This window comes from Frieseomelitta varia, unplaced genomic scaffold (genome assembly GCF_011392965.1).
Source record: "Frieseomelitta varia isolate USP_RPSP 00005682 unplaced genomic scaffold, Fvar_1.2 scaffold_912, whole genome shotgun sequence".
NCBI lineage: Eukaryota > Metazoa > Arthropoda > Insecta > Hymenoptera > Apidae > Frieseomelitta > Frieseomelitta varia.
This window is the reverse complement of record NW_025110715.1, coordinates 784,697-811,689: the sequence shown is the minus strand read 5'-3', so window position 1 is coordinate 811,689 and position 26,993 is coordinate 784,697. Positions and strand designations below refer to the sequence as shown.

Sequence of the window (26,993 nt, the reverse complement as noted above, 5' to 3'; positions counted from 1 at the left end):
CGCGGTCTGAAACGGATGCAACGGGCACGTTGAATCGAGAGCGGGCGACCTCCGGGGAAACCACCACAGCGCGAGGTGGTGGGCTGGCACGAGGCGTTAAACAGCGTTTGTGTGGCCGCGTGTCGCCGCCGTTTTCTCGACCGACGTTGTCTCAATGCCGATAAGCCGGGGAAACGGCCACGCGCGAAGAATGTTTGGCGTGTCCTGTGCCCCGCCCTTGGGGTTGGCGGGAGCGATCACAGACAATGCTCCCTATAAAAGCACCATCCAACCAGCCAGATACCAGCACATCCACTGCAGCCAGCATCGAGGCAGATTTATTCCGCTAGCTTAGCAAGCCCTTTCCAAGAAACAATTGGCGACATGTGCACCCTCGTAGCGGTCTTCCTCGTCGCTGCCCTCTCGGTAGCGACTGCAGCTCCATCGGCGATCTTGGCACCCGGGGCTGCTTTGGCCGGCCCTCTGCTAGGCCCAGCTGCACTCAGTGGACCGATCGTGGGACCTGCGGCCCTTGCTGGACCGGTAGCTGGACCTGCTCGCCTGTCGGGAGCTGTTGATGGCGGTGCCGTGGTAACCGGAGCAGTCGCTGGTCCCTCGCTAGTTTCTGGCAGCGTTGCTGGCCACGCTGCTGCACCATGGCCAGCTCTTGCTGGCCACGCTGCTGCACCATGGCCGGCTGTCGCTGCTCCCTGGGGTGCACCATGGGGTGAGTAAACACGAGCACGTTCCACAAGGATGGAAGATTCGTTGGAAAGATACTTGGCCGAGATACCTGGGAAATAACGTAGTTTTATGGAATTGAATTTGATTGCGATCAACAGGAACAACGAGTGTGTAATGTGCATCTCGAAATAGAATGTTGATGTTGAAAATTAGTAATTCTTGGACTATATTTACAACAAGTACCAACTTTCAACGTTTTCTTGTCCGTCATATTACATATATATATATGTATATTCGTTGAAAAATTCGTTGGATAATCGAAGATGACAATCGAGTATAAGATTAAATCCAGTTCATTACATTGTATCAGATATATAGAAATAAGAAAATAGTTCGTTAGATTACAATAATCCAACTACTATTTTTCTCAACTTTTAATTATACTTGTATTACATACGAGTGCAATGTGCAGATCATTGCAGAAAATGGATAATTTTATCAGTACTTTAGATTGGAACAAATATCTACAATATATACAATTTTACGTAAATAACTACATACACGCAGCGAACTATATATAATAACTTTCTTCCTGTCTAAGTAAACGAAATTTTAGTTTCGAACGCTCAAAAAATCACATACGGGAGAAACTGTGCTTGTCAATAGCATGCGTGCATTTGACCTTTAGAGTAAATAGTCCGAAATAGATAACGTTTGATTTGACACCCTTTTTTTTCGCAGTCTTGATTAGACATTGTGGCAAACCAGTTCCGTATATCTCCATATAACAGTTTGCTTAAACTACGAACGCACAACGATCCATATATATCGCGAACGCGATTCTGACAATGGACAATAAATTCAACCACGCGTGGTAGTAGCTCGATCTCTATTCATCTACGCGACGTTCATTCGTTTCGAATGCCCGTATTTTATCGCGGCTTCATTGCAATTTGCACCGTTTATCTCGTGTTATCGTAATACACGTAAGCACGATTGAGCTTCCTGGAAGTTAGACTGGTCAGCGCCATTTTGCTTCTCAGATTCTTCTGAGTTCATTAGTCAGCCGTACGATTAATATTCAACGATCGTGTCGTTCAATAATTAATATCCCATAATATTGAATATGTTCAATAATATTTAAAATGGTTTTATTTATTAAATGGAGACAGTATAAATAATAATCGGTTTGAAGATAAATTTTTCGGAAATAATAATGTTTATAATTCTCATTTTGTGAATTATGGAATTGAGAGCCAAAAGTAAATACGTTTGAAAATAAAGTGTTCGGAGTGTGTTATTAATACTGAGATAGTAATACGACAGTATATATATTTATAGCCTTTCAAACAGAATGAAAGATTTATGCGGGGACATAAATCTTTCGACAAGATCGTGATACGCCAAAGACTGATTGTTACAAAGTACCAAATCAATACAATTCTTACAATTTCCAGAGCCAAATTCTCAAATAATAACTTGACACACTGTTCATAGATGACTGTAGAAATTTTTGCATTACATCACAATTTTAATTTTGCATTAATAATTGCATTACATTAATTTAAATTATTTTGTATTTTAAAATTCAAATTAGAAATTTCGAAATAGAACCAATATTCGGTGACATCAATTAACATTCAGCACAGAATAGAAAATTTTTAGAAATCATTAAATATATCGTCAAGATGTATACTCATTGTACGTACTTCCAATGAAACTCTTTTCGCTATCTCTTTCTTCCATTGCCATTTTCTCGTCAAGTGTAACAAGAGCTGATGCTCGTGTAACTAGATTTATACTCACTTGTACAAACCACGTGGCATTGACTCGCATAATAGGATCCGAGTGAACGAATTCGGTAAATTGGACACTACTGGACGTTGGCTACGAATGTAATCCTTGCTGTACAACAGATTTCGTATTAATTTCGTATTATCTGTTCGCAGGAGCGGTGTTGGCTGGACCTGCAGCTGGTCCAGCTGCTCTCGCTGGACCCATCGCAGCTCCGGCACTGATCGCGGGACCATCCGGTAGCATAGCGGCTGGGCCAGCCGGTGTTGGAAGCATCCTTCGTGCCGACGGACACTGGTAATCGCATGGTTCACGCTGGATACCCGTACAACACAATGACATCTTCGACTGATCTCCTCCGATGCCTGCCATTTTGAAAACCGACCACGCGCCACGATCTCCGTCATTTACCGCTAGTACCTCCGTCATTCTATCTTTTATATGTATTCCGTGTACATAACAATGTATCGTTTATATGTTTATATTGTGTAATAATAAACGCATGCCACTTTGGAGAGGAATTTTCACTGTTCTGTTTAGTTACAACTGTCCTTTCTCTCATTTTTATATTCGAACAGCATGTTCACTGGAAATGGACTGGAAATTTTTAGGAATTGCATATAATACTTGTATTATAAGAAGATATATTGACTATCGAAAGTGTTTTCTATGATTTTTTCATCCAGTTTCAATCCTTAAGAATATGAAATTGCGTGAAAATTTATAGTCTAACAGTCATGATAATTTAGATCTTGATGAAATATTTTCTATAATATACATACACAAATGCAAGTGTCTGAATAGCGACACAGTGTTTTCTAATTGGCGATGCAAACAGCTAGAAAAAATTTATAATTGTGTAATTGACAAATTTCCTCGAAAACGTCATAAATGAAAAAAAATCTTATCCTTTCATAATTTTCACGTCTGTTAATTTCCTTTTTAGTTGTACCATCATCACGTGTCAGAAAATACATTCATAACTGTAACTTCGATCGACTCTTACAATTTGCCAGAATTGTTTCGCCAAAAATATTTTTCTTCGCTCTGACACATCTGACACATTTAGGCTCATTAATTGTTTGGCGTAGAAAGACAATACCCGAAAGTTTCGCGCCGGTTTAACGCACCAGTCGCAATTACATCGTCAGAACATTTCCGTGCTTGAAACTTTGAGAAACGCCATTGTCCTCATTACAACATTTAGTCTTTTGTTTCGCCCGAACTCGAGGACACGTTAAACGAACTTATTTACCCGAGACAATTGAAATTTGCGAAACAATGCTTGTTTGTTCAAACCACCGACTCTTCGAATACTCCCCATTTCCTTTCCATCCAAAATTCGACCACCTGGATAATCATATTTGACCATGTGCCGGATTTCGACTAATATTCTAACGTTGTATGTAATGAAAATATGAATGATGATCTCGATTATCGAAATTAATAAGGAAACAAGCTTGAGTAATATAGAACAATACCTTTTCATGTACTAAATTTTATATTGTGAAGAGATTCTGTTTCATAATCTATTTCAATGATTTTCATAGATTGAAACGAATATTATAAACATATAAATAATAATATAAATATAAATATAAATATATATAATATAATATATAAATATAATAATATAATATATAAATATATATAATATAATATAATATAATAATAATATAAATATTGTAATATTAATAACTGGTCGAAATTCGAAATTCGTAATTTTTCATAGGAAGAAATTTAGAATGGCACATAAATTAATTTAGAAGGTGTCGAAGGTTTTTTCGTAAATTTTAAAAATTCATAACAAGTGTACTTGAGTTTACCTGTACGTAACTTTTGACAGCATTCCATTCCGATGTGATTCTGTTTCTTACATCTACCTCTCAGTATTTTATATTCCGGTGAATAAAAGAATATCAATTGTCAATTTAAATTCGCGACTGACCAACACGGAATACGCCATGTCAGAAGCCTTCGACGAATCTTCAACGTCTGTGAAATTTCACCGAAATCTCCGTTCAATACCTCTGTGATCTTGTCTCCTAACAATTTCACAATCGATTGGTCAAAGCAAAGCGTAGCGATTGTAATACGGGCCCCGCGATTATAAACGACACCGATTGGTAAAGCATTGTTCTAGCTTTGGAATATAATCGTCGACATCGTGGTGTGGCCGGCCTCTTGTATTTCGCGGCCTATTGTACGATTGACAGTACGTTGTGGGACGATACCTGTCCACCTTTGCCAGTAATTATAGGAAATTGCTTGAACGCCTTGCTCTAATCAGCCGAGTATTCACTCTCTCTATTCGTGCCTGATGATATCCGAGCGTAGCTTTGTTCGCTAACCCTCTGTCTCTCTTCATTCACAGTCAAGAGCATAAATAAACCAACGATTATAGATTTCGTATACAGTATAAATCATTCTTGGTACAACATCTATGTGTTGTTACACAAATTGAAATTATTACGCACGCCGTTTAAGATTTTGCTCGAGATCTGCCAAGTATACAGTTTCAAAAATATTCTGTTCAAATGATTATTCATTTATAACGAAAATAATTTCGTTTCAACCGCGATTCCTTCTCTCCTCCTCATTATGCTGTTTCGCGTGGATGCTGCAAGTGTAATGTTGAATATTCACCAAGTGGATTGTAATAATTGATGTAACGTCGTGGCAAACTGAGCATTATAACATGCACCTTTATGCATGGGGCAACGTGGCCGCCGTTGCATTTACATTTCTTCATGAATTGTTACGCCAATGGTGTATAATTGTTACATTAGGGCGAATTGTTTCATTACGAATATAAAATTTCATACATTATGCTATTACATTTATACAATTATATAAAGAATAATATAAGCACATCTATAAGCGATCGTACGACGAAAAATTAAAAATGACGATGCATAACGGCAAGGCAGAAAATACAAATGAAGGAATAAATAGTGAATAGACCACGAGTTTTCCGACGTAAAGAAAAATGCACACGTGGTGCACGCAATGTGAAAAATCTTTCAACTGAAAACTTTCAAATATATGAAAGCTTCCAAATTACGGAAGCATTCACCGCGTAAAACAATTTCCCACCGGAACTTCAGTTTTCAATTGTACTTTCAGAAATACGAATTTGCACAAAAGCTTGCAATTTAATAATATCATGCAAATGTACGAAAGCCAGGGAAATACGAAAATTAGAGCAGATAATACACTGTCCAAAAAGCACGAAAAACAGCTTCGTTTCGAACAGAAACGTTTGAGCAACAACAACAAAATGTAAAATACAAAATATGTACAATATTTTATCAATATTATAGATAATTGTCCACAAAATAACAACTGGTAAGATATTACTTCCACGGATAGAAAGATGTATACAAAACCTCCAGTTGAATGATTCAATTATAATCTAAATCTTCTCCATCTATTCTGGCTCTAGTCTCTGTTTTCAATTGTATCAACCCTCGACGAAAATGTCAATGAAGACATAAGATACACGTCGAGTCGTAATTTTCTTTCATTTCTCTTTCTTCGAACGAAACTCGGTCAGTTTCCAGTTGCCGTGGGTAGCTGGAGGAAATTATTAGCACCAGATGCATTAGCATTTCAAAGGCAGGTCGGTCCATGAGCGGACAGCAACAAGTACACCGGGCCAGTCGTTACGTCCCACGGTTTCTACGACAGCCGTTTAACAGAGAGACGTGAATTCCATACGACGAATATGAAATTCAAGTGGTGGAACAGCGGGTGGAGCAGCACGATGACTTTCAACCCTCGCGTTGGTAAGCAAACGTTTATTTGCTCCCTCCGCCGAGATCTGTGGTTCCGTATGGATCCGACGAGACGTTGGAATTGCTCGAGATCTTCCGGCGTCCGAAACTTCAACGTTCAAACCGAGCGATGTTGACGAATGTTATGAACCACGTGAAGCGTGATCACGCCGCTTCTGTCAACCAGAACATTGTTCCGAAGTCGACGAATTATTTTAATTATTTTTAATGTCGCCGTTACGACAAGCTCAGGGATTAATTTAATACGACATCGCGAAGAATATCAAAGAATCAGAGAAACTTGAATGTAGGACGCAATAGAAGAATTAATGCGATTAAAACCTCTTGCGCTGGAACGACGTGCCATGCACGTTGAGAATTGTTTGTCCCAATATTTCCTCGGTTTTAAATATATTTAAGTATAACCCAGGCAAAACAAACAATAAATTTATTACTTCTCAATAATTTTTATTCAGTGATATCGTACCAACGTTTTAGTCCGGTATAACCCAATCAAAACAAATAATAAATTAGTATAATAAATAACAAATAATAAATAATAAACAAATAATAAATTAATATAAGTATAACCTATATAGGTAAAACAAATAATAAATTTATTACTTCTTAATAATTTCTATCCAGTGATTTCGTTCAAAATGAAAGCGACGAATTATTGTATACGGTCACTCGTTATGGTCCGCAATCAGTTGCCAGCGCAAGCGGTTAAAAAGCGTTCGATAGAATTCTTCTATCCTATATATTTAGTTCTTCGTTAAAAACGTTCCTTCTGCTCAAAGGTCTCGAAACAAATGCTCCATCTATCTCAAAACTGGAAGAATCAAGTACAATTCAAACAATTTGTACAAGAAAAATCTTAAGCGTATTAACAATTAACACGCAATTGAAAAATGTTACATTCCGCGACAAGTGCTTAATATTGAAAATGACAGTGTACGTTTTGTGAAATACATACATCTTCAGATCTTCAGTTCGCATTTTATTCAATCATCTCTCAGATCTGCACCAGTTGCATCCCTCGGGGCGTCGATCCAAACCCTCGAACAGCACTCGACACTATCTACGTTCGTCGCGACAAATTACCGAGGAACGACGAGCACACACCCTAGCGAATAATCGTGGCAGAGCGACGTTTCCAACTCGCGAGATCAAGATGGCCCGCAACAAGTTCGAGTACTTAAATCAAACAGCGTAAGTGGAGGTGAATTCCGTAACGAGGTAACTCGTCGGTTCTCGCGAATTTCTCGCGACTTATGGGACACATTCGAGTTGCCAGTCACGACACCACGGCCGGGTGGATGCAATTATTAATCCGCGTGGCGCGACGCAACTACCCAGAGGTGGGTCTCCGACGTAGATTTTAATAGCTTGCGGAAATATGCGCGGCGTAGAAATTCTTTCACTGGGAGAGATAGGTCACGGCTAACAATGCTACTCGTGTGACATTTTCCTGGTTAAAAAATGTCGAGAAAGCTAGATATTCAGGGTCAGAGCTGAGTATAAAAAGCGAGTGTCGTGAAGTAATTGACAGTCTTACAATTAACTCGACAGATACAACAACGTTTGCTCATATAAACAAAGCAGCAATCATGAAATACTTGGTAAGTAATTTCATTATTCTTTTATTTCTGTCTGTTGGTAACTTCGTCGTAACTTTGTTTTGCGATTCGGTTAAATGACATTTCGAATGACGAAGTTGAAGTGACGAAGTTGCTCGTTGTAGAAATTTAAAGATTTTCTAACTTCACGTTGTTGGAACTTGTAATTTTGGAACTTTATAATTTTATGGCGGCCAGTTATTGGAATTTGTTTAAGTTCTTCTTCTTCGTATTGGACGTATTGAAACTTGTTAACAGTTTACTTATCATTGGAAAATATCTTCTCCAACGCACAAGACGAGAACTTTCAACAGATTTTTCAATTTTTCAATTTCACGCGCTGAAGAAGCATTTTCCAATAACGAGTTAAACTGCTTGATTCACATCGCGTTTAATTTAATTCGTAATGATCTCAATAATGCTGATTCTTAACAATTTGTTGATTAGGCCCTTCTCGTATCGATCATATCGGTTTGCTCAGCCGCACCGAGCCTCGTTGGTCCAGCAGTCATTGCTGGTAAGTTACTACTTTTTGAGATACATTTTATTACTTTCACATCACTATCGTATGTACTATTTCTGTATGAAACAACGAGTGTCTTGAATTAAAGTCTTGCATTGTTAAACTAGAGATATTTCCAAAAACAAAATTTCTTCAAAAGTAGTACTTCTTCGATTTTCCTACATTCATTCCGAACGATAATACAAAATTATTTTATTGCATTTCGTAATTATATAATATATAACTTAAATAAAAGAAATATATACTGTCTATAATTTCAATTATATAATATAGAAAAATATTGAAATGCGTAAACTCAACTCAACAAACAAAATTTCGTCTGAAATAAAATCATTGCCTCGAAAAAGTTAAGTAGTACGAAAGAATTTCATGTTCACTGCTTCGTATCATTTTTCTCCAGCTAGATAAGAGTTTTGTTAATAAATAAATAAATTTATTTATTAACCAGCACCAGGAGTGGTAGCAGGTCCTGCAATAGTAGCTGCAGCCCCAGCGGCTGTCGTAGGTCATGCAGCAGCGGTCGTGGCTGGCCCAGCTGCTCCAGCAGCGGTCGTAGCTGGCCCATCTGCTCCAGCAGCGATCGTGGCTGGCCCATCTGCTCCAGCAGCGGTCGTAGCTGGCCCAGCTGCTCCAGCAGCGGTCGTGGCTGGCCCTGCTGCAGTTGTTGCTGGTCACGCGGTCCCTGCTACAGTCGTCGCTGGTCCCGCTGCCAGTGCTGCGGTCATAGGAGCTTCATCCACAGCGGTCATCGCCGGCTAGTTAACTGACAACGCTGCACGACATACCTCGTACCATACTTAATACTACACAGACCACTTGCTTACACACTACCCTTAATGTATATCCAAGATCACTGCCTGTACATGTACTCAGAAACGTATACGCTTACGCAAACGAAATTTATGTTATATTTAACCTAGTAAGGACCAGAGTTAGATACTTTCTCATGATGTTATTATAAATTTCTTTCAATTTTGACGAGACCGTGAAACCTACGTGGAAGAAACAACGACGAAGAAAATATTTATGTTAACGAATCCTTGGCATTCCCTTTCGTTGCAATTTCACAATTTTGATGGTGGAAATTGGTTGGAAAACTTTGGCCCTTAATAAGTTAATTGTATGAAATAAATTATGTTCTGTCCTTGATATTATGTTTATCTAATTTCTCCTCCATCCATAAATAGTGACCAGACACTCGTTCATTTTGAACAAAATGATTATATATTATTTTGGTTTCAATTTTATTATTACATTTATCTAATTGTTAGTAATATCTTATCGGTAAAAATAGTAAAAAATTTGATATAAAAATATTTATATCAAAAATAAATATATAAATACTCCGAAATTAAAATATAAATTAGTAACTTCCGAGTCTATGGATATATCGATGCACTCCCCAAGCTGCACATCAAAATGATCCATTTTCTTAATTTCGAAGACATTTTGAAATAAAACTTGAAATATACATTTTTAAACATAGAATGTTTAAAATTTGTTTAAAATTGCACCTATACCCTCAATTTTATTAAATTTGTCCGCTGACTTGTGAATGAAAATCTACAAAATTAACAATTCCCCTTTGTAATCACAACTTATATAAAAGTTCGAGCTGGAAAGATGCAGAAAATATCGCAACAATACGCAAAAATATAATGGAAACAGAGTACAAATTTTGCATCAGGCTACGTTTCTGCGGTCACGAAAATTTGAAATTGCAATCACAAAATAGTTTGTCGATGGCAAAGAGGAACTTTCGTTCAAAGAGCTTGATCAGAACTGTCAAAATTTCGGACATTTCGGGATATTTCTGCGTGATTAATCTCTGTAAATGCCTTGCAAAAGCCACGGCGAATCTGCAAACTGGTATCGACAAACGATCGATACATCGGTTTCGCAGCGGCCTGTTTCGTCCTACACAAAAAAAGACACGTACGAATAATTTTGCAAACAGCGCGCGCGATTCAGAGACGCGCTTAGAGACAACGCGCGGGCTCCATTTCCTTCCTAGCACCCGCGTCATGAATATTTCAACGCATACCTCTGCCGTTGTGCACAGTTGTGGATCGTAGAAACGGCGAGAGGAAGATTTGCACCTGTGTAGATCCACCTGTGCGTCGGATAACACCTACGCGAAGAAATTCTCGAAGAATAAGAATCGAATGAGACTGTGCGCACTGTGAGAAAGCTTATTCATCGAGTTTCTTATTTGTAATCTGCGCGGAGTGTCTCGATCATTTTTGAATAATATAAATTTCATTTTTATTACATACGTTGATTTTTAACTCTTTGCAATTGAAGGGTATGAAATAATAAATGAAACAGTGTAGCAAATAACCACTGTAATTAATCGTCACGAAATTTTACTGATTGTATTTTTCTAACGTTTAGTAAATGGGGATTGTTAGATAATTGTAGGATCGTTAGAATAAATACAGTATGCATGTGTATCTAATCCTCAGAAAAATATAATTTCCTCTAGCATTTTACAAACTTTTGTACTGAAGGAATTTATTTGAAAGGTAATCATGTGCCAAGAAAGAGAATCGACATTATTAGCTAATTTAGAAATCTCGGTTATTGAATAATTGAATATTACCAATCAATCTCTTCTTAATCTAATAACCTAAAAGAGATAGAAGATCATTAATGAAAATTCTTGGAACTTTCTTCTGCCTCCGAGAAAACAAATAAAGTGCAAAAGTGTACACGATAAGTGTTTCATTGGACATATAATTACTTTCATTAACGGCTAATTCATTGTTTTTAATATTACAACAATTTCATTATTTCGTCATTTCACCTACGTAACAAATTTCTCGAAATAGAAAGCAGAATAGTCAGAGAAATCACAGTTATCCAGTGATGACTAATTAAAAACTTTAAAATGTTTCACTCGATCCCTGTCGACCAATGACGAAACAATGAGATAACAATGCGTAACGCGCCGACTGCGTGCAATTATGCAGACGTAATCGGTTCACTGTCAAGTACGGCGATCAACAAGTCAACCGGCCTGATTCGACCGACCGCCAATTCTTTTTCTTTTTTCTTTTTTTTTTTTTTTTCTTCCTGCTCGTCGTTTCTTATCGCGCCGTGATACGGTTGTTGTCGCGGTTACGAGAGTGGAACGGATTTTCTCTTCAAGGACCTGTAACGGTCCTCCGCGAGCACGCGATGGATTTATAGAGCTAGGCGATGTCAAGTATGATAATCGATGTCGCAACGCGAGATATACTGACATTACCGTTCTGGTAAAATGGAAAATACGCGCTCGAGTTCTCTTCGAGTTGATGGCTGTACGCTAATGGACCAGTGGACGAGAGGAGGAGGAGGAGGAGGAGGAGGAGATTTAATAGATAGATTATTGTTTCCACCTGAGTCGGCACGGATTGCGAAATCCTTAAATTCTGAGGGTACTTGCGTTTTAATATACGGAAGAAGTGAATAAAATGCACAGGTACGTACTCCCGTTTGATCGGGATAGTTGGTTCATGAAGATTAGAGAAAACAAAAGGCTGCAAAATTCCACATTTATGTATACGGAATTTTGTACACATTTATACTTTCATGAATAAACAGATAAAGAAGTAGAATTTAAATAGAGATTTACCAGAGTATCACAACGAGTACTTTGATTATACCAAAGTAGAAATTATATTGTATTTTATTATCAATATAATATCACGTATTTATTTCAAATATTATATTACATTGTATTGTACATTGACAATCACACGAAATTAAATACGTATATTTTTAATGCAATTCCACATTTATGTATACGGAATTTTGTACACATTTATACTTTTATGAATAAACAGATAAAGAAGTAGAATTTAAATAGAGATTTACCAGAGTATCACAACGAGTACTTTGATTATACCAAAGTAGAAATTATGTTGTATTTTATTATCAATATAATATCACGTATTTATTTCAAATATTATATTACATTGTATTGTACATTGACAATCACACGAAATTAAATACGTATATTTTAATACAAGTGTATTAATATATTTCATCCACCAAGTATCGTAATTATACTTCACTTTACATATTTTACACATCTTTACCTATATATATATGAATGTATATTTTACGCATGACACATCGTGTATACCTGCATGCATAAAAATTTCCAATCTATTAATCGCGACGTTGAAATCGAAATCTCTGGATTAATCATATCATTTCGGAGCCAGCGAGTCTATCCTGACTGCTTCAATTATGGATACGAATCACATCTACGTTACATTAGAAACTCTGAATAGATAGCTTATCTATACTCATCGCAAGAACTGTCGAATTAATTAAAAGCTAGTTTGTCCTTCAAACGCGACGGCTTAACAGAACGTTCCGGACACGTTTCAACGAGATGCATGCAACTATCCATCGACCTAACGTAATATCAGCCGCAACGTCGTGTGCTCGTGCAGGCCTGCCAACGTGAGCAACGCGCGCTATTCTCGCGTTTAATTCCGTTCGCGCGTTAACACACACGTTTCACCTATGCACCGAGTCCCGCTTTTGTCCGGATTCGTTCGCTATCAATGTTAATAACGTTAATTGTTTCGATCGGCTAATTATAGTCACGTAGTTATCGTCGTTAACAAACCGTTCGCCAGAGAGAAGAATATGACACGGACGCGTATCCGGGAACTAGTTTGAAACGAGTTAATTAATTTAGAAAGACACGATATTGACCGTGTATAGTCGGGATTAAATTACATGGCGATAATGAAATTGAAATTCGATTGATTTCGAGCGTTTATCCGCTGATGAAATTGGGGGAGCGGGCCGTGAGTGTGTTGTGGAATCGTTTGAAGTCGAGTTGTAAATTCCGTCCTCTTTGTCACGGTTAATGATAAACACATAGTCAATTAAATTAGCAGATTGAGGAACAATGCGGAGCCCGAAACTGGAATGTTAATGTGGGAAGATACACGTTGATACGAGAGACAATGTATTCTATGAGCATAATAGAGACGAACTTTTCAGTTTAATGAGCCACTGAAGTATGTACAACGTGTTCGTCTGTTTCTACGATAAAATCGTAATCTGTGATTTTATTAATCGATTAAATGACATTGAAGGCAATGAACAAGGCAATGAAACCAAATAAAAATTATTCATTATTTACGAACATTATTAATCTTTAGTAACTTATCGTTATTAACAAATGAAAAGAAAATTCAAACTCGAATTTATTAACAATTGAAAAATTACTACTGATTAGTAAAATGGTGACTAATTTTTTTTTTTTTTATTCAAATTTCACCATTCATTTGAAGCACGTTAACAAATAATTTTTCAAACATCGTTTTTATTTCAAGCGTCAAATTGGAGCTTCAGCATGTTAATCGTTATTTACATTTAATTTCAATTTGAAACACGTTAATGAGACATGTTCTGTATACAAAGCTTATTAATTTCCTTTATTAATAAGTTTATTGTTTCTTTGAATTCCTGATCAAAGTTAACTTTATCTCAAAGACTTTACAAGTCCAATTTTTTTCATCATTAAAGATTTACAAACGAAGTTTAATCGCAGTTGGACAGATATAAATTGCTAATTCGTCTTGATTAATATTGAAACAATACTATAAAATCAATGGCATTAATGATGCAAGAAAACTACAGCTATTCTTTCTTGGCTATTCATACAAAAGAACCGAAGCAATCTTTTCAAATATCTCAAAACGTGATTTTTAGACGCTCACCCATTATTCTTGAGCCAACTGATTCAATTATACACGCTGCGCATATTCTACTCAATCTCCATTAGAAACGATAGCTGGCGGTGCTTTAAATAGCAGGGGACAATTTAAAAGATTCATCACTGAAAACGCGAAGAAGAATCCAGGCGATCGGACGAATCCAGTATCGAATTGAAACGAAGGCGCCTCATCAATAAATCCGCCGCCGATGATGCCGATCTGTTCGACTATTTTCGCTCGACCTACTCCCGTTTCCAGAAATATTAATCGGAATCCCACGTTTTCCACTAATAATCGCGTATCTTCTCGACAAAAGAAGCGGGCGCGAGCCGAACGAGACGATCGGTCGATGAAAAGGGGGGACGAGATGCAGCAGCGTCGCGCAAACAGGGGCCAGAAATTTCCCGATAATCGATAACCTTTGACAACAAGGGCCAAAAGGACCGTTCGTCGAGATGACGTCTGCAAATCGAATGGAATATTCTTGAAAAGGAACCTGGTCCCCGCCGACTCGTCACAAAGACTTCAACTTTCCAATATATGTTCTCGTCCGGTCGCGATTTTCCTGTAGACCCTCTGGGAATTCCGGCCGGTGGCCATGGAACCATGCGAAAATCCGTCGCCAGGCGTGAATTCTACCATGCCAGTCGACGTCTGATTGAAGGGTCACGTAAACGAGCCAATCGGATGGGTCGCACAGTGACCGATTTAAACGATTTAGGCGGAATTTATGAAAGTTTCTTACCAGAGTTTCGTTTACTTGGAATTGTTTGGTTTCAATTTTGAATTTGAATCATAGGTAATACCATTTGGTATTTTCGCAATGCTGAAATTACTATATAAATAAGGAGCACGTGATAAATTAAGAATACATTTATCTTTACGCGTGTGTCTTTTGATATCTGATTCTATTTGAATGTGTAATATATTTTGATTGTATTTGAATCTGTAATGATCTGATTAAGATCAGATTCTATTTGAATCTGTAATGATTTGATATCTGATTCTATTTGAACCTGTAATATATCATTGCGATGTAATTACGAACTAAACACTCTAAGGATATTATAAAAAGTTATAGAAAATTTCGCGAGAATATCGAGAAAGAAAAGGCAACTTTTATCAACTTGTATTCACTCTTTAATTTTGTTTTCAATTCTTTCTTTCTTCTTCGTTCGAAAGAAAACCATATTTACCAGAAATACTCCAGTATTACTATTAACGCAATAAATCGACATAAATCGTAACACCCAGTGACTCTTCGAATTGCAAACGTGAGCAACGTCAAGTCGACGCCACTGCTTTCCGTTCCCTCCGAAATTTCTATCCAAACAGAGGAAGCAACTCCTCTTCCTCCTCCAAGAAGCAACTTTGCCCAATTATTCCATCAACGGTGGAACTCTTCGCAAGTTCGCGGCAAGTGCAACGTTTCGCGGGTACATGTCCCTCGGCCATAAATTCGACCGAGCACGACGAGCAAAGGCTGGCAGGCCACCGCGATTTCCAACTTGACAAATCTGACACGCGCAATTACGAGCGTTCCACACCGGTGGCATCCAGCGTGCTGGATTCAAAGGACGGATTACCATCGGTGGCCATCCGGATGAGGGGGGAGGACAAAACTGCCTCGGCTCGACGTGAAATGAAAGGGCGGGCGCGCGAAACGGCCAACCACCTCTCCGTTTGTTTTATTCGCGTGCTATCGACGCTCGTTTATTCTTTACCGAGCGCGCGGGATTCTTTGCGAACAATCGACTCGTTTTACCGCCCGCGTTTTCCCTGAATTTGTACCTGGAAATTGATTTCACCACCCCCTCGGTCTCGTTTTCCCTTTTTCCATCGGCGTGTATTCGGCTTTGTACGCGGTGTTGCTAGCTGTCGTTGCGAAAAGGAAAAAAAGAGAAACGCGGCAGGATCGCCACGTGTGGCGTACAGTTCACCGTGCAAACGTCTTACACGGTTTTTTTTGAATGTATTTATTACGCATTAGATAGAGCGATCGAAATGCACGCAAATGGATCATTTGTAGTAATTGCGATGTTATTTATCGAAGCGTCGAGTGAAACTACTTGTGACGTTATTCATCGAAGCATTGAGTGAAACTACTTGCAGAAAGTACAGTAACATTTGCAATTACAAAATAGTTATTGCCTCTCGAGGTGTTTATTAAAATATTAAGTTAAAAATGGTTCTGCAAAGTATGATTAACTGCAGTTTCAAGATCGTGGTCATAAAATGTAATTTATACGTATCATCGTTTTGATGAAGCGACTTTTTATTAAAGCAATTAAATTTCATTTTGTACTATGAAATTCTTCGTACTGCTAAATGATGCGAAATTTAATCTAATTAATTACGGAATAATTATGACGTGTAACAATGAACCATTTTATAGCGAACATTTAATAATCATCTGACATCTTATATCCTGCAACTTGAAAGTTTTTTATGACCAGAATTTATTACTTCTTCATTGTATTTCACCAATATAATAAATATCTTATTCGTGACAAGTATTAGTTTTGAAACTGGAGTAAATAGCTATAATTAACCGATATGCTTGTTCTGCAAGCAAACGAAACTTTGACTACAACGTGTTGGAGATATGAATATGAAAGTAACCACATTACACTCTGTGCCCAAAGCACTGTGGACCAATTATTACCTCGTATCCTTCCCCAGTTTGCTAAATAATTATCCAGCTCGTTGAAATTTCAACTCGCAAACACAAACCCTTAATACCCGCAGCGTGCAAGAATTCATTAACAACGCCGCGAAAAACAACGTCGGTCGAGTTGTTCCGTGGTGGAGTATGAATAATTTGTAGGAGGAGTGAATAACAATTACACCTGCGCGCGGTAGTTATTAACTTTTATCGAAGTAGCGGTGAATTGAAAGGTTGAAGCTAAATGATCCGTGAGTTCGCCACAGTGGCCATTTCATTTTAAGAATTTAGATGGACGAGACGAGCAAGAACATCAATTTTTCGGAAATGGTCTAAAATCTTTTGAATTTTTAAGTATAAAACGTAAAGTGAATGAAAATAAAGTAAGCTCAAAGTATAAAGTAAAGTAAAGTAAAGTAAACTGAAAGTATGAAGTACAAAATATTAAATGTGTTATACTCGATCGTGAAACTTAATTTGCAGTTATTTGTGCAATGTTGATAATAAATGTTTATTTTCACCGGATGGTAGAAAAAGTACCAGTAATATATATAATTTTTTAATAATTTTAATAACAAAAGTCCAGTGTCTTTTTTCTAGTACTAGGTAATTAAAATATAATTAAACTCGTATCACAGAATTGGAACTTGTTTCCATTGTGCAAGCAAGTGCATAGTATGATAAAGACATACAGAAACTTTTGTTCATTTATTTTATGAAAGATCGTTGAAATTTCTTAAAACGCACGGTGAATTTAGAAAATTTACGAACTGATCATTTTGATCATTCTTCTAGTTCCAACGTTAATATTCATTACTTCGTGTCCAGTGTATCAAAGTCTCGTGCCGTTATTTTATTTTTATTATTTCAGTGTATTCTTCGTCGAAACTTTGGATTCGTGACACGTATCAAATAATAATAGCGGTGAAAAAAAATATCGCTCACCTATGTGAATCACTGAAATTAGCCACCGTGCGTCGTGCGTTGCCGACCGTGTGGGGGAAAATTCTATTTTCCCTCGCAACAAGCCGTTATTCTGGTAAACAAGCTGCTCGCACACGTTTCGAAGGCTAAAACACGTCTCCGTGTGACGTTGGACCCGGAACTCTGGTGAGTCTGCTGCAATCCCGGTAGCCGGTGACCGCACCCTGTCTTGTTTGTTAGTCTCACTTTCATGCGGGGTTGAAGGTTGCATCGGCGGCCTCCAGAATCGTGGACGATCACGTATATAAGGCGACGTGTTACGAGGGTTGAGCATCAGTCACCAGTCAGCTGAAGATAGATACGAGAATCAACATGAAATACTTGGTAAGATATATTTTCTTGCTGGAAGCTTTCGGTCGGTTGCGCAAGAGGTTCAGATAAAATTTATCGTTTGTATCACACTTGATCTGTGTGATCTTGCGGTCGAACAGTAGTTACCTGTCTTGTAGTATTACAGAGACATCAAATCATTTCATTCTTTTCCTAGTAAGACTATGTATCCTTCTTAGAAGTGCTTGTATAAAGAGATCAAATTTTTTCCTATGTAATCGTGTGACGAAACGATAGTTACTTGTCTTGAAGTATCCTGGAAGCAAATCAAATCAATTAGATCTTCACTCAATTAGTTCTTTCTATTAGATTTATTTAATGATTTGTACTGGAAATTGAGATGAAATTTAATCTAATTGTTTGATTAGTTATTTGCATATAATTTTATGATCAAACAATAGATGCACATCTTGAAGTATCAAGAGATATCAAATCATCTTACTTGTGTTAGATTCTTCAGTGAGGTACATATTCTTCCTAGAAGTTTTCCATCACAAGATTTGATAAAATTCAAAATTTTGATTCTTTGATTAATTCTTTGCATCAAACTGCTTCTTCAAATTAATTAGCCGTCACATGTAGTATCACACTCTTTCTATAATTTTCCGATAAAATAACAGTTACTAAACTATCGCAAATGATCAAGTTATCTCTAAGTTATTTCACACTAAATCCCTTTTTCTCTAGCACCGCACAATATCAGTTTCTCTTTATATTACCAAAAATTACCACCATTGAAATATCCTCTAAATATTCCATAAAAATTAGCTTCATCGACAAATTTGCTTAAATCTTCGTCGAAAATAACTTACAGGTCGTCCTTGTAATCGCTTTGGCTGTTGCCTCAGCCAACCCCGAGCGTGAACGTCGTTCTTTAGCCTTGGGACTCCCCGGATCAGTGCTATTGGGTGGAGCGTTACCTGGACTGGCCATAGCTGCACCATTGGCTCCTTCAGCTGCGATTCTTGGGCCTGCTGCCCTACCAGCGGCTGTAGTTGGGCCTGCTGCTGGTGCTGCCGCGATCGTTGGACCATCTGCTGGTGCTACCGCAGTGGTTGGACCCTCTGCAGGTGCTGCCGCAGTTTTGGGACCAGCCGCTGCACCCGCTGCGGTTCTTGGGCCCGCTGTTGGTTCTGCTGCTCTCCTCGGACCGTCTGCCGGTAATTAATACTTCAATCGCTTTAAACTGCCTCGATTAGCTCTAAACGTAGAACCTGCAACGTGAAGTAAAGTTTGGTAATTATAGCTGTTCGGACAACGAAGTGTGTAATGATAATGGCAGCCGTATTATCGGAACTTGGGAATAACTTATAGTTGATAATTCTGGCTAATAGCTGGTGCAGATTAACGGTGACTTGATTCGGCAACAAACGTATTGAATTTCGCGTGCAGTATGTTACCGAACTTTATTCGGAGATAATTATACTAAAATATGGCTTTAACAACGAAGCTACATTTTAGTTTGTGCCGAGGTTAAATAAATTAGAGTGAATTAAGTACAATCAGCCGCGAAAAGCGCGCGCGTGTCTGCAAATTTCAAGTATTTAAACGAGAAGCAACGTTCTGAAGCAATTTATTTTTCAGCTGGTGTTATACGCTGATTCCGGAAAAGGGGAAAGATGTTTCTTGTGTTTATTTATTGAGAAAGCTGTGCAATTATCGGGCACAATGCACGAAACGTGTTCTTCTTATTATTATATAATATTATAATCAGAATGATTCTTATCCGTTTTATTGCGTACGTATTAATTATTCGTCAAAGCATATTTTCGATTTGCTGATACATTCTTTCGAACGAACGTAAGAAATACTATATCGATATTTTATAAATCATATAATTTCAATGAACAAATTAATTAAGATTTATAAAATATCCAGAGCTATTTTCTAAATATTTTAAATATTTGAAGTTTGACAGACGAATGTACATAGATTTTTCTATACATGAACTAAAGTTGAATCGCAAAGTCGCATGAGAATAAAAATAGGAACGTAAAATAAATCGTTTCTCTCGAAGGCTCTACATTTGATAATAAAGTTAAATAATGAAATTGTTCCCATATAAATAAAGGTAAAGTAATCAAGCATAATACAGCAGAAGAATTTGCATAGACGTAGAAACTTAAAACGAATCGTTTAATAATATATAAATCAAAATTTAACAATATTGTATGTCAGAGGAAGACTCAAATGAAACAGAAACAGAAAATAAATCTTTGTTTTCTTAGGTGCCGCGCTGATCTCTGGTCCTTCGGGAACTGTGTTGGCGTCAGGACACTAGTAGAAAGTCAATCGCAACCCCTGGACTCCGTCTCAGAAGCAAACGACAACACGAACGATCTCTCTCGTGAATCTGCAAGCGGCTACTCGTCAATCTCCATTCGTGGGACTTCGATCAAAGCTCAACGTCGTTTCGACCAAGAAACACCTCCCGAAAATGACAGTCTTCTTTCTTTTATCTCAGTCCAATGAAAAAGAAGGAAGAAACACGGACAAGCGTCAAAGCGTCCGAGTTTCCACACGAATTTCTTCCCCTTTGTACTCGTTGCACCCTCGATACGCTTTTTTTCTAAGTTAATAAACGAAGCTATATTGTACGGTGGTTTTGTTTCTGGAATACGTTCAATCCCGAACACATCCTAATCCCCCGATTGCCGAAGCGAAACAACAACTCGTTTAATTGAAGTTTAAATACTACTTGGTGATAAAAGTTACCAAGCACTCTGGGTCGTCCTCCGAGGACCCAGTTTCTAATTGGATTGTTAAACGCGTTCCTTCGGCCGTGGCCGTTGCCAATGAAAGGACACGTGAAATAATGAATCCGCCGCGACTTGGCTGGCCCGCGAGCCAACACCGCCTGCAACTTGAAAACTGTTTCGTTTAAGGTGCAAATAACTTTCCCCCGTTGTGAGTTGGATTGCAAAACTGCGTGAAAGTGACGAATTACAAACGAATGGATTCGTTCGTGTTCGTGAATTCAATAAAAACTGGCACCTTAAATCTATTTCGGGGCCAAATCCGCGTTAACGCGACGCTTCGGTTGTAATTGATTTGTACTTTATTGAACGATATGAGATACCATTGTATATTCGAAATTTTATAATGGTTTTACAGTTTTACGAAATTTAAATAAACTGGGGCGATTTGTTTAAATTTCGTTTATGATATTACGATAAATTATTGCTCGGCTGACGAGTTTATTTATTAAACGCCGAGTAAATGCACCTTCAAAATTGAATTGAATCGTAATGACGTGGCAATTGTTTTTTTTTTTTTTAAATTGATAACTCTGTTGCTGACACGCACCGACAGAATTTGATGAAGTTTATAACTTCAAGCATGCAGTTCCTTTGGTGAAATGGAAAATAAAAATCAAATACAAATTGGAAATTTAAATTGTTCTTATCTTTGTTACCTCCTAACAACAACAAAAATTATCCAATTACTAAGCAGCTAAATAAATATTAAACAAGTATCAAGATACAAATTAAATTTCGAGGAATTGCCGTTAATTATAACATTGATATGTTATCAAGATTGGTAGACTAATTATATTTATGAATAGATTTATAGATTAATGGCATTACAATTAGGATTATTTAAAATCTAATCGTATTTTCTCGCGATGACAGAAAAATATATCTTGTACGACTTTCCCTATAAATTTTTCGAAAATTTTTTACTTTGTCGAAGAAATGAAGGTTCGAGATGAAAACTAGGGCACGAAAACTGGATGATCGAGTTAATAGGGACGCTCTCAAATTGAGTGATACGTGTCAAACGTTTCAATTAGAAATAATTAAACGAGCTCTGTTATCTCCATATTTTCTATGCCTTTTCTATGCCGGGACACAAAGTCTACACGAGCGAAACGTAAATTGCAGATTTCAAAACGAAAACCATAGAATTTGTAGAGAGAAACGGCGGCAGGGCCATCCATTGTATTACAACGTGGAAACGCGTTTAATTATCGCACCTCAATTACTTTTGACACGGGATAATTATTAAATCGATTCTTTGGCCGAACACCCCAACTGTTGCGTTAATGGCATACATTTGTAATTAACTGATTAATCGTACCACTCGTATGTTTACACGTTGAATGCGTTATTAACGCGCGGCCTGCATAACCACGATAATTAATGCACGAATCGAAAGGCTAAAATAATGCCAGACATTTTGCATCGCGAATTTCCACGACGATACGTATTTTAATTAAATTGTTTACGAGCAATTACGTCGCTGGTATAAATCAGTATAATTCTACTTGCAATTTGTTGCACTTTGCTAATTTAACCGATTAGACGGTGAATTTGTTCGGATTAGGCTTGGATTATTAGCAAGAATGCTACTTTGGTTCCCTCGACGGAGGGAGATCACTGTTGAGTTTTACATGAAAATTTAATACTTCGCTGCAAATTTCTTTCGCTTTTAGTTTAAACATTTAGTTTAAACATTAGAATAGTACGAAAGTATCCTATACAAGGTGATTCACGTAACTTGCGTAACACGCGAAGTAACTTCTAAATTATGCGTAAATAATGGAAAATTGTTTGAAAGTTGTATAGTTTTAAGGGAGATACTCTAATCAATCAATCGATTTTTCGAAATTTCCTAGGTCATCTTTATTATTTTTTTTTAATCAGACCATATACTCTTTTCATCATAAATCAAAAGAATATTAAACTCCAAGTGAAAAAATATTAAGCCACGTTGGTCCTAAACTTAATTAAGGCTAAGGAGATATTTTGCGAGAATTTGTAATAATTTGATTGAATCGTCATAGAAATATGACAAGAGCGAAATGAAAAGTACAAACAGACTAAGGATCGATGATCGATTGCATAAATATGTTTGGTGGCTAACGATCTTACGGAAGGGATTGAACGGTTTCGAGGAGAAAACTCATGATGCTTTATGTAATATTTAAAATAAGTTTATTATCTGATAGTAAAATTTAAATTACAATAGGAAAAAGGGGGGGAACGTGCAATTTTCACTGATGCCGATTACAGGGGGATTGTCGATCAGAATTAAGGCCGAAAGGGGACATTGATCAGGTGTGACCAATCGCTGAATTCGAATTTTTTTTTTCACGACGAGAAATAAAACCTTTCCCATCGTCGGTGTATAGTATAATACTTCAGGTCCAGTTACGCCGGGATACTAAATATAATGATTTACCATGCTTTCGCCCAGGGCCCGGCGGCAATGGCAGGAGCGGCTAGAAGGGCTGCTGAAAAATGTAGAATAGAAAATTTGCATACAATCTCTCTGCTCTGTTTGCGCGCAACGTCGAAATTATTCGCGAAAGTCCTGCAGAGTAATCAAATTTCCATGAAAACCTATTTTCCAATGAATTGTACAAATCAAATTCGTTGATGACGTATAAATTAACAGAATTAACTGGAAAGCTCTGTCACAGCGTCCGAAAATATTCGAAATATTCAGATGGAATGAGACTCGAGAGTTTTTAACGTTGCTGAAAATGAGAGCCGTTTGTTCTCTCTTTTTTTTTTTTTTTTTTTGTAGAAATAAAGTGCACAAAATCCCAGACTTTTGAAGTGCAAGTGTATATATTTAATGGACGCATTCGTGGGAAATTCGCGGGTTCATTAAAATGCTAGATAATTCGAATTTGCAACACCGCTGAACTTGAAAATCTATTTTCGTGGAAAATTCTAAAAAGTCGAGAATCAATTTAATCGTATGAAGGAATAATCGACGTTACGTGTCCGAATTTTCGAAACAACCAACTTCCGTAGAAAGTAATAACACCTAAAGCATTACTGAAAAGGCACATCCATAGACCGAAAATTTTCCAGTCTAGATACTACAGTCTAGGTATCAGAGTAAAATTCCACGCGACGCTGTTTCTATTGGGAAATTCTGAAGAATTGGAAATTAATTTATTCGCGAAATTTCCATCGTCTCGTCGTTTGTCGCAGGAGACTCCCGATATCAAGTTCTCGATAATTCGTGAAAATACTTACGCGCTGGGGCAGCGATAGCGATAGGAGCAGGGGCGATGGCGACAGCGGGAGCGAGAGCTGGACGAGCAAGCGCGATAGCTGGGGCGGCAAGGAGTCCACGGCGTTCTCGTTCGGGTTCAGGGAAGGCCGCCACAACAGCGACGATGGCAAAGAGGATGAACTTCAAACACAATAAACAATACATAATAAATAAAATTTACAAAAGCCATTAGTATCGAATAATTGTTTTACGACGATCAAACACAAAATCTATCCTGCACTTTATCCATTCGTCTTGTTATTGAATAATTATCCTACAATTATCAACAACGTTACAAGTAGCAGTTAACATGTTGATTGCCACGCGAGATAATTAATATTTGGAAAGTAACAAAAGTTCATTTGTTCGTATCGTATAGATACTGTGAGTTATTCAATATTTTTCGATGATATTCATCTTGTTTCAATTGTTGTAAAATATTTGTAAAAATAGAAATCGGTTGCAGGCGATCATCTTGTTTAATTAATGTGTTAATATCGGAATGGACAAACGGCCAAGCTAAATATTAAATTAATACTATTGATTATGAAAAATTAATAAGTAATAAATTAATACTATTGAAAAATTAATATTTCTTCTTAGTAACATTCTTCTTCCAACAGTCTCTTTAATAGTGCGTTAATATATTTTACTCGAGAAAGGCCTGAGGGACCTGAATCTTCTTACATCCGACAATTTCTCATTTTTCACAGAAAGTTTGTAAGTCAAGAACGTATCCAGAGATTTAAACGATCTCTCGTAAGGCATACATATAAAATCTTCCTCTTTCTTGCACTTCAATTTCTTTAATGCAAGCTTCCGACAGCAACGAAATAAAATAATGCAAACGTTCTATTCCAAAGTTCTCCCTATTGCTCGCGCTTTAATCTCTCGAAATGCAAGTTTGTGCAAAAAAAAAAAAAAAAAGCAGTGGTGTTCTCGCGAACGAATCTTACCAGGGATTTCATTTTGTCGGGGTTTTTGTTGTGTGTTGGCTTGAGCTTCTTCGATCTGAGAAATCGCTTGAGCGAACTGATGAAAATCCTGGCCACGACTTTGTCTTTTATACTGTCTATTTTCCAACCTATATAGTCCACCGGCGTGTACGTCATCCACCCCGTATGTACCAGCGCGTGTTGTTGTTCGGTTTCGTAGTTGGCCAGGATATCGCGCGGCGTGCGCGAGCGGGCGTGGTCGCAAACTTGAATCTGTAAATCAACACGGCGATCTGAAACGATGAACTCGCACAGCGCCGATGTTGCATCAGAAATCTCGATGGCGCGCGCGTTTGCGCACGCAACGCCGCGCGAATGTTACAGAGTTTCAGCACCGGGGAACTGGGCCGCCGAGATATTTGCATATTTTGCAGTTGCCACAGCTGTAAATAATCCTTGTTTTTCTTCTTTCATTATTCTACATGTTTCGTTTCGTTTTCCCATGTATGCATGTGTTTGCCTCGTTGCTTCGAACGATCGCAAGAGACCAAAGGTTACCTTTGGAATCGGAAGAGGGGAAACGAGAACGCGGCCACAGACTATTTCAATATTTTTGCCATTGCATCAGCTAAATGCAAAAGTAGATATTTTCTATTCTTTTCTTTTTTTTTTTTTAATATTCTGCTTGTTTGTTTTTGCTTTTCTTTTTAACTTTTTTCGCGAAAAAGATATCTTTGTATGGTGGTGCAGCACGTATATGAATGTATCCGCAGTTGTAGAGAAAATTCGTGTACTTTTCTTTAGACCTTTCTTTGCTCATTGTCAATTTTTTTAATGTAAGATGGACAAAAAATTATTTCTTTCCCTATTCAATAGATACAATAAATAATATATAATATAATAAATAATAATAATAATATAATATGATAAATATAAATATAATAATAAATAATATATAATAAATAAATTCAATAAATAATATTTGAACGCAACGATTACCTTTCTCGCCATCTTGAATTATTTCCATTACTTGATTTATCGCTTCTTATAGAAAAAATTGCATTAAACCGAATAAAATTTATGTTCCATGTATTTTAATAGTATCGAATATTCTATTCCAATTCTATTTAATCGTTGTAACTTCATTATAAGTTTATCTTGTACAATTAATCAATTAAATATTCAAGATGTCACAATCGGTCAAAGGGCGTAAAAGGATTCTCCGTAATGCAAAAGAAGTGGAAAAGAAAGAAAAATATCTTCATTTATGAACACCGAATTTTAAAATTCATTAAGTAATATTTGAGTTTGATTAATTCTGTACTGAATAGGAATGAATTTTTGAATAGAAGGTAATTCTGTGTTCGAATGAGTGAGAAATACAATTTCTCCACTCAAGGCTTTCTTTTCAAGAAAATAGAGTTTGAATGTGTTTAATTGAGGATAATCTTAGTACGGGTATACTACTTGATCAATTGTCAAATTGAATTTTCTCGAAAACGAAGTCTCAAATGAAAAAAAAAAGATATTCTTTTCGACTTATTTTTGCACCATTGTATCAGATTGTACCATGATCACATTTCCTGTATTTGTCTCATTACGTTTAACAATCAACTGGTGAAGATTTTGTTCGCGAAAGGAAGAAATAAATATTGTCAGTTAATAATTACCAAGCACTTTGAATATATACGTATTTGAATAGGATTCGATACCTCAAACTCTTGAAAATCCTAATAATTTTGATAATCTTGAAAATCTTGCATATTTTATTTAATTTTTACAAATCTTGCTGGAAAAATTAAAAACTTATTAAAGCATCATGTAATACCATGTAAAATATAAAGACGAATAATGTAACAAAAGCATATCATTTTCCATATCATTTCAATGAAATAGTGTTTGAATGGTTAATCAATTTACCATCATGTAATCTATAAAGACGAATAATATGATTCCAAATGAATCT

At 37.1% G+C, this 26,993-nt stretch overlaps 3 protein-coding genes across 4 annotated transcripts; 2 read left to right on the top strand and 1 right to left on the bottom strand.

Annotated features, from left to right (window-relative positions):
- Positions 1–267: 267 nt before the first annotated feature.
- Positions 268–9,524, top strand: LOC122537493 (ice-structuring glycoprotein-like). Its single transcript, XM_043670687.1, has 6 exons — positions 268–706; positions 2,613–2,754; positions 6,732–6,735; positions 7,670–7,855; positions 8,300–8,369; positions 8,824–9,524. Exons 1-6 carry the CDS (start codon positions 364–366, stop codon positions 9,132–9,134), a joined length of 1,056 nt encoding a protein of 351 aa, XP_043526622.1. The 5' UTR covers positions 268–363; the 3' UTR covers positions 9,135–9,524.
- Positions 9,525–17,968: 8,444 nt separating this feature from the next.
- LOC122537488 (RNA-binding protein 12-like) lies at positions 17,969–20,677 on the top strand. The gene is made up of 3 exons (XM_043670681.1): positions 17,969–18,074; positions 18,895–19,240; positions 20,309–20,677. The coding sequence occupies exons 1-3, from the start codon at positions 18,063–18,065 to the stop codon at positions 20,359–20,361; spliced, it is 411 nt and encodes a 136-aa protein (XP_043526616.1). The 5' UTR covers positions 17,969–18,062; the 3' UTR covers positions 20,362–20,677.
- Positions 20,678–23,000: 2,323 nt separating this feature from the next.
- Positions 23,001–25,219, bottom strand: LOC122537489. 2 transcript variants are annotated; one of them, XM_043670682.1, is made up of 3 exons: positions 25,049–25,219; positions 24,074–24,233; positions 23,001–23,316 (listed from the first exon to the last, which is right to left on the bottom strand). In XM_043670682.1, exons 1-3 carry the CDS (start codon positions 25,202–25,204, stop codon positions 23,261–23,263), a joined length of 372 nt encoding a protein of 123 aa, XP_043526617.1. In that variant the 5' UTR covers positions 25,205–25,219; the 3' UTR covers positions 23,001–23,260. The 2 variants fall into 2 exon arrangements, with proteins under 2 accessions (XP_043526617.1, XP_043526618.1); XM_043670683.1 differs by having other exon boundaries at positions 23,001–23,313.
- Between the last annotated feature and the right edge of the window lie 1,774 nt (positions 25,220–26,993).

Coding starts and splice junctions, on each gene's coding strand:
- LOC122537493 (XM_043670687.1), top strand. CDS start 364: ATGTGCACCCTCGTAGCGGTCTTCCTCGTCGCTGCCCTCTCGGTAGCG. Junction 707..2,612: donor TCCCTGGGGTGCACCATGGG/GTGAGTAAACAC, acceptor ATCTGTTCGCAG/GAGCGGTGTTGGCTGGACCT. Junction 7,856..8,299: donor CAGCAATCATGAAATACTTG/GTAAGTAATTTC, acceptor TTTGTTGATTAG/GCCCTTCTCGTATCGATCAT.
- LOC122537488 (XM_043670681.1), top strand. Junction 19,241..20,308: donor TCTCCTCGGACCGTCTGCCG/GTAATTAATACT, acceptor TTGTTTTCTTAG/GTGCCGCGCTGATCTCTGGT.
- LOC122537489 (XM_043670682.1), bottom strand. CDS start 25,204: ATGACGTACACGCCGGTGGACTATATAGGTTGGAAAATAGACAGTATA. Junction 24,234..25,048: donor CCGACAAAATGAAATCCCTG/GTAAGATTCGTT, acceptor TTGTGTTTGAAG/TTCATCCTCTTTGCCATCGT. Junction 23,317..24,073: donor CGCTATCGCTGCCCCAGCGC/GTAAGTATTTTC, acceptor TACATTTTTCAG/CAGCCCTTCTAGCCGCTCCT.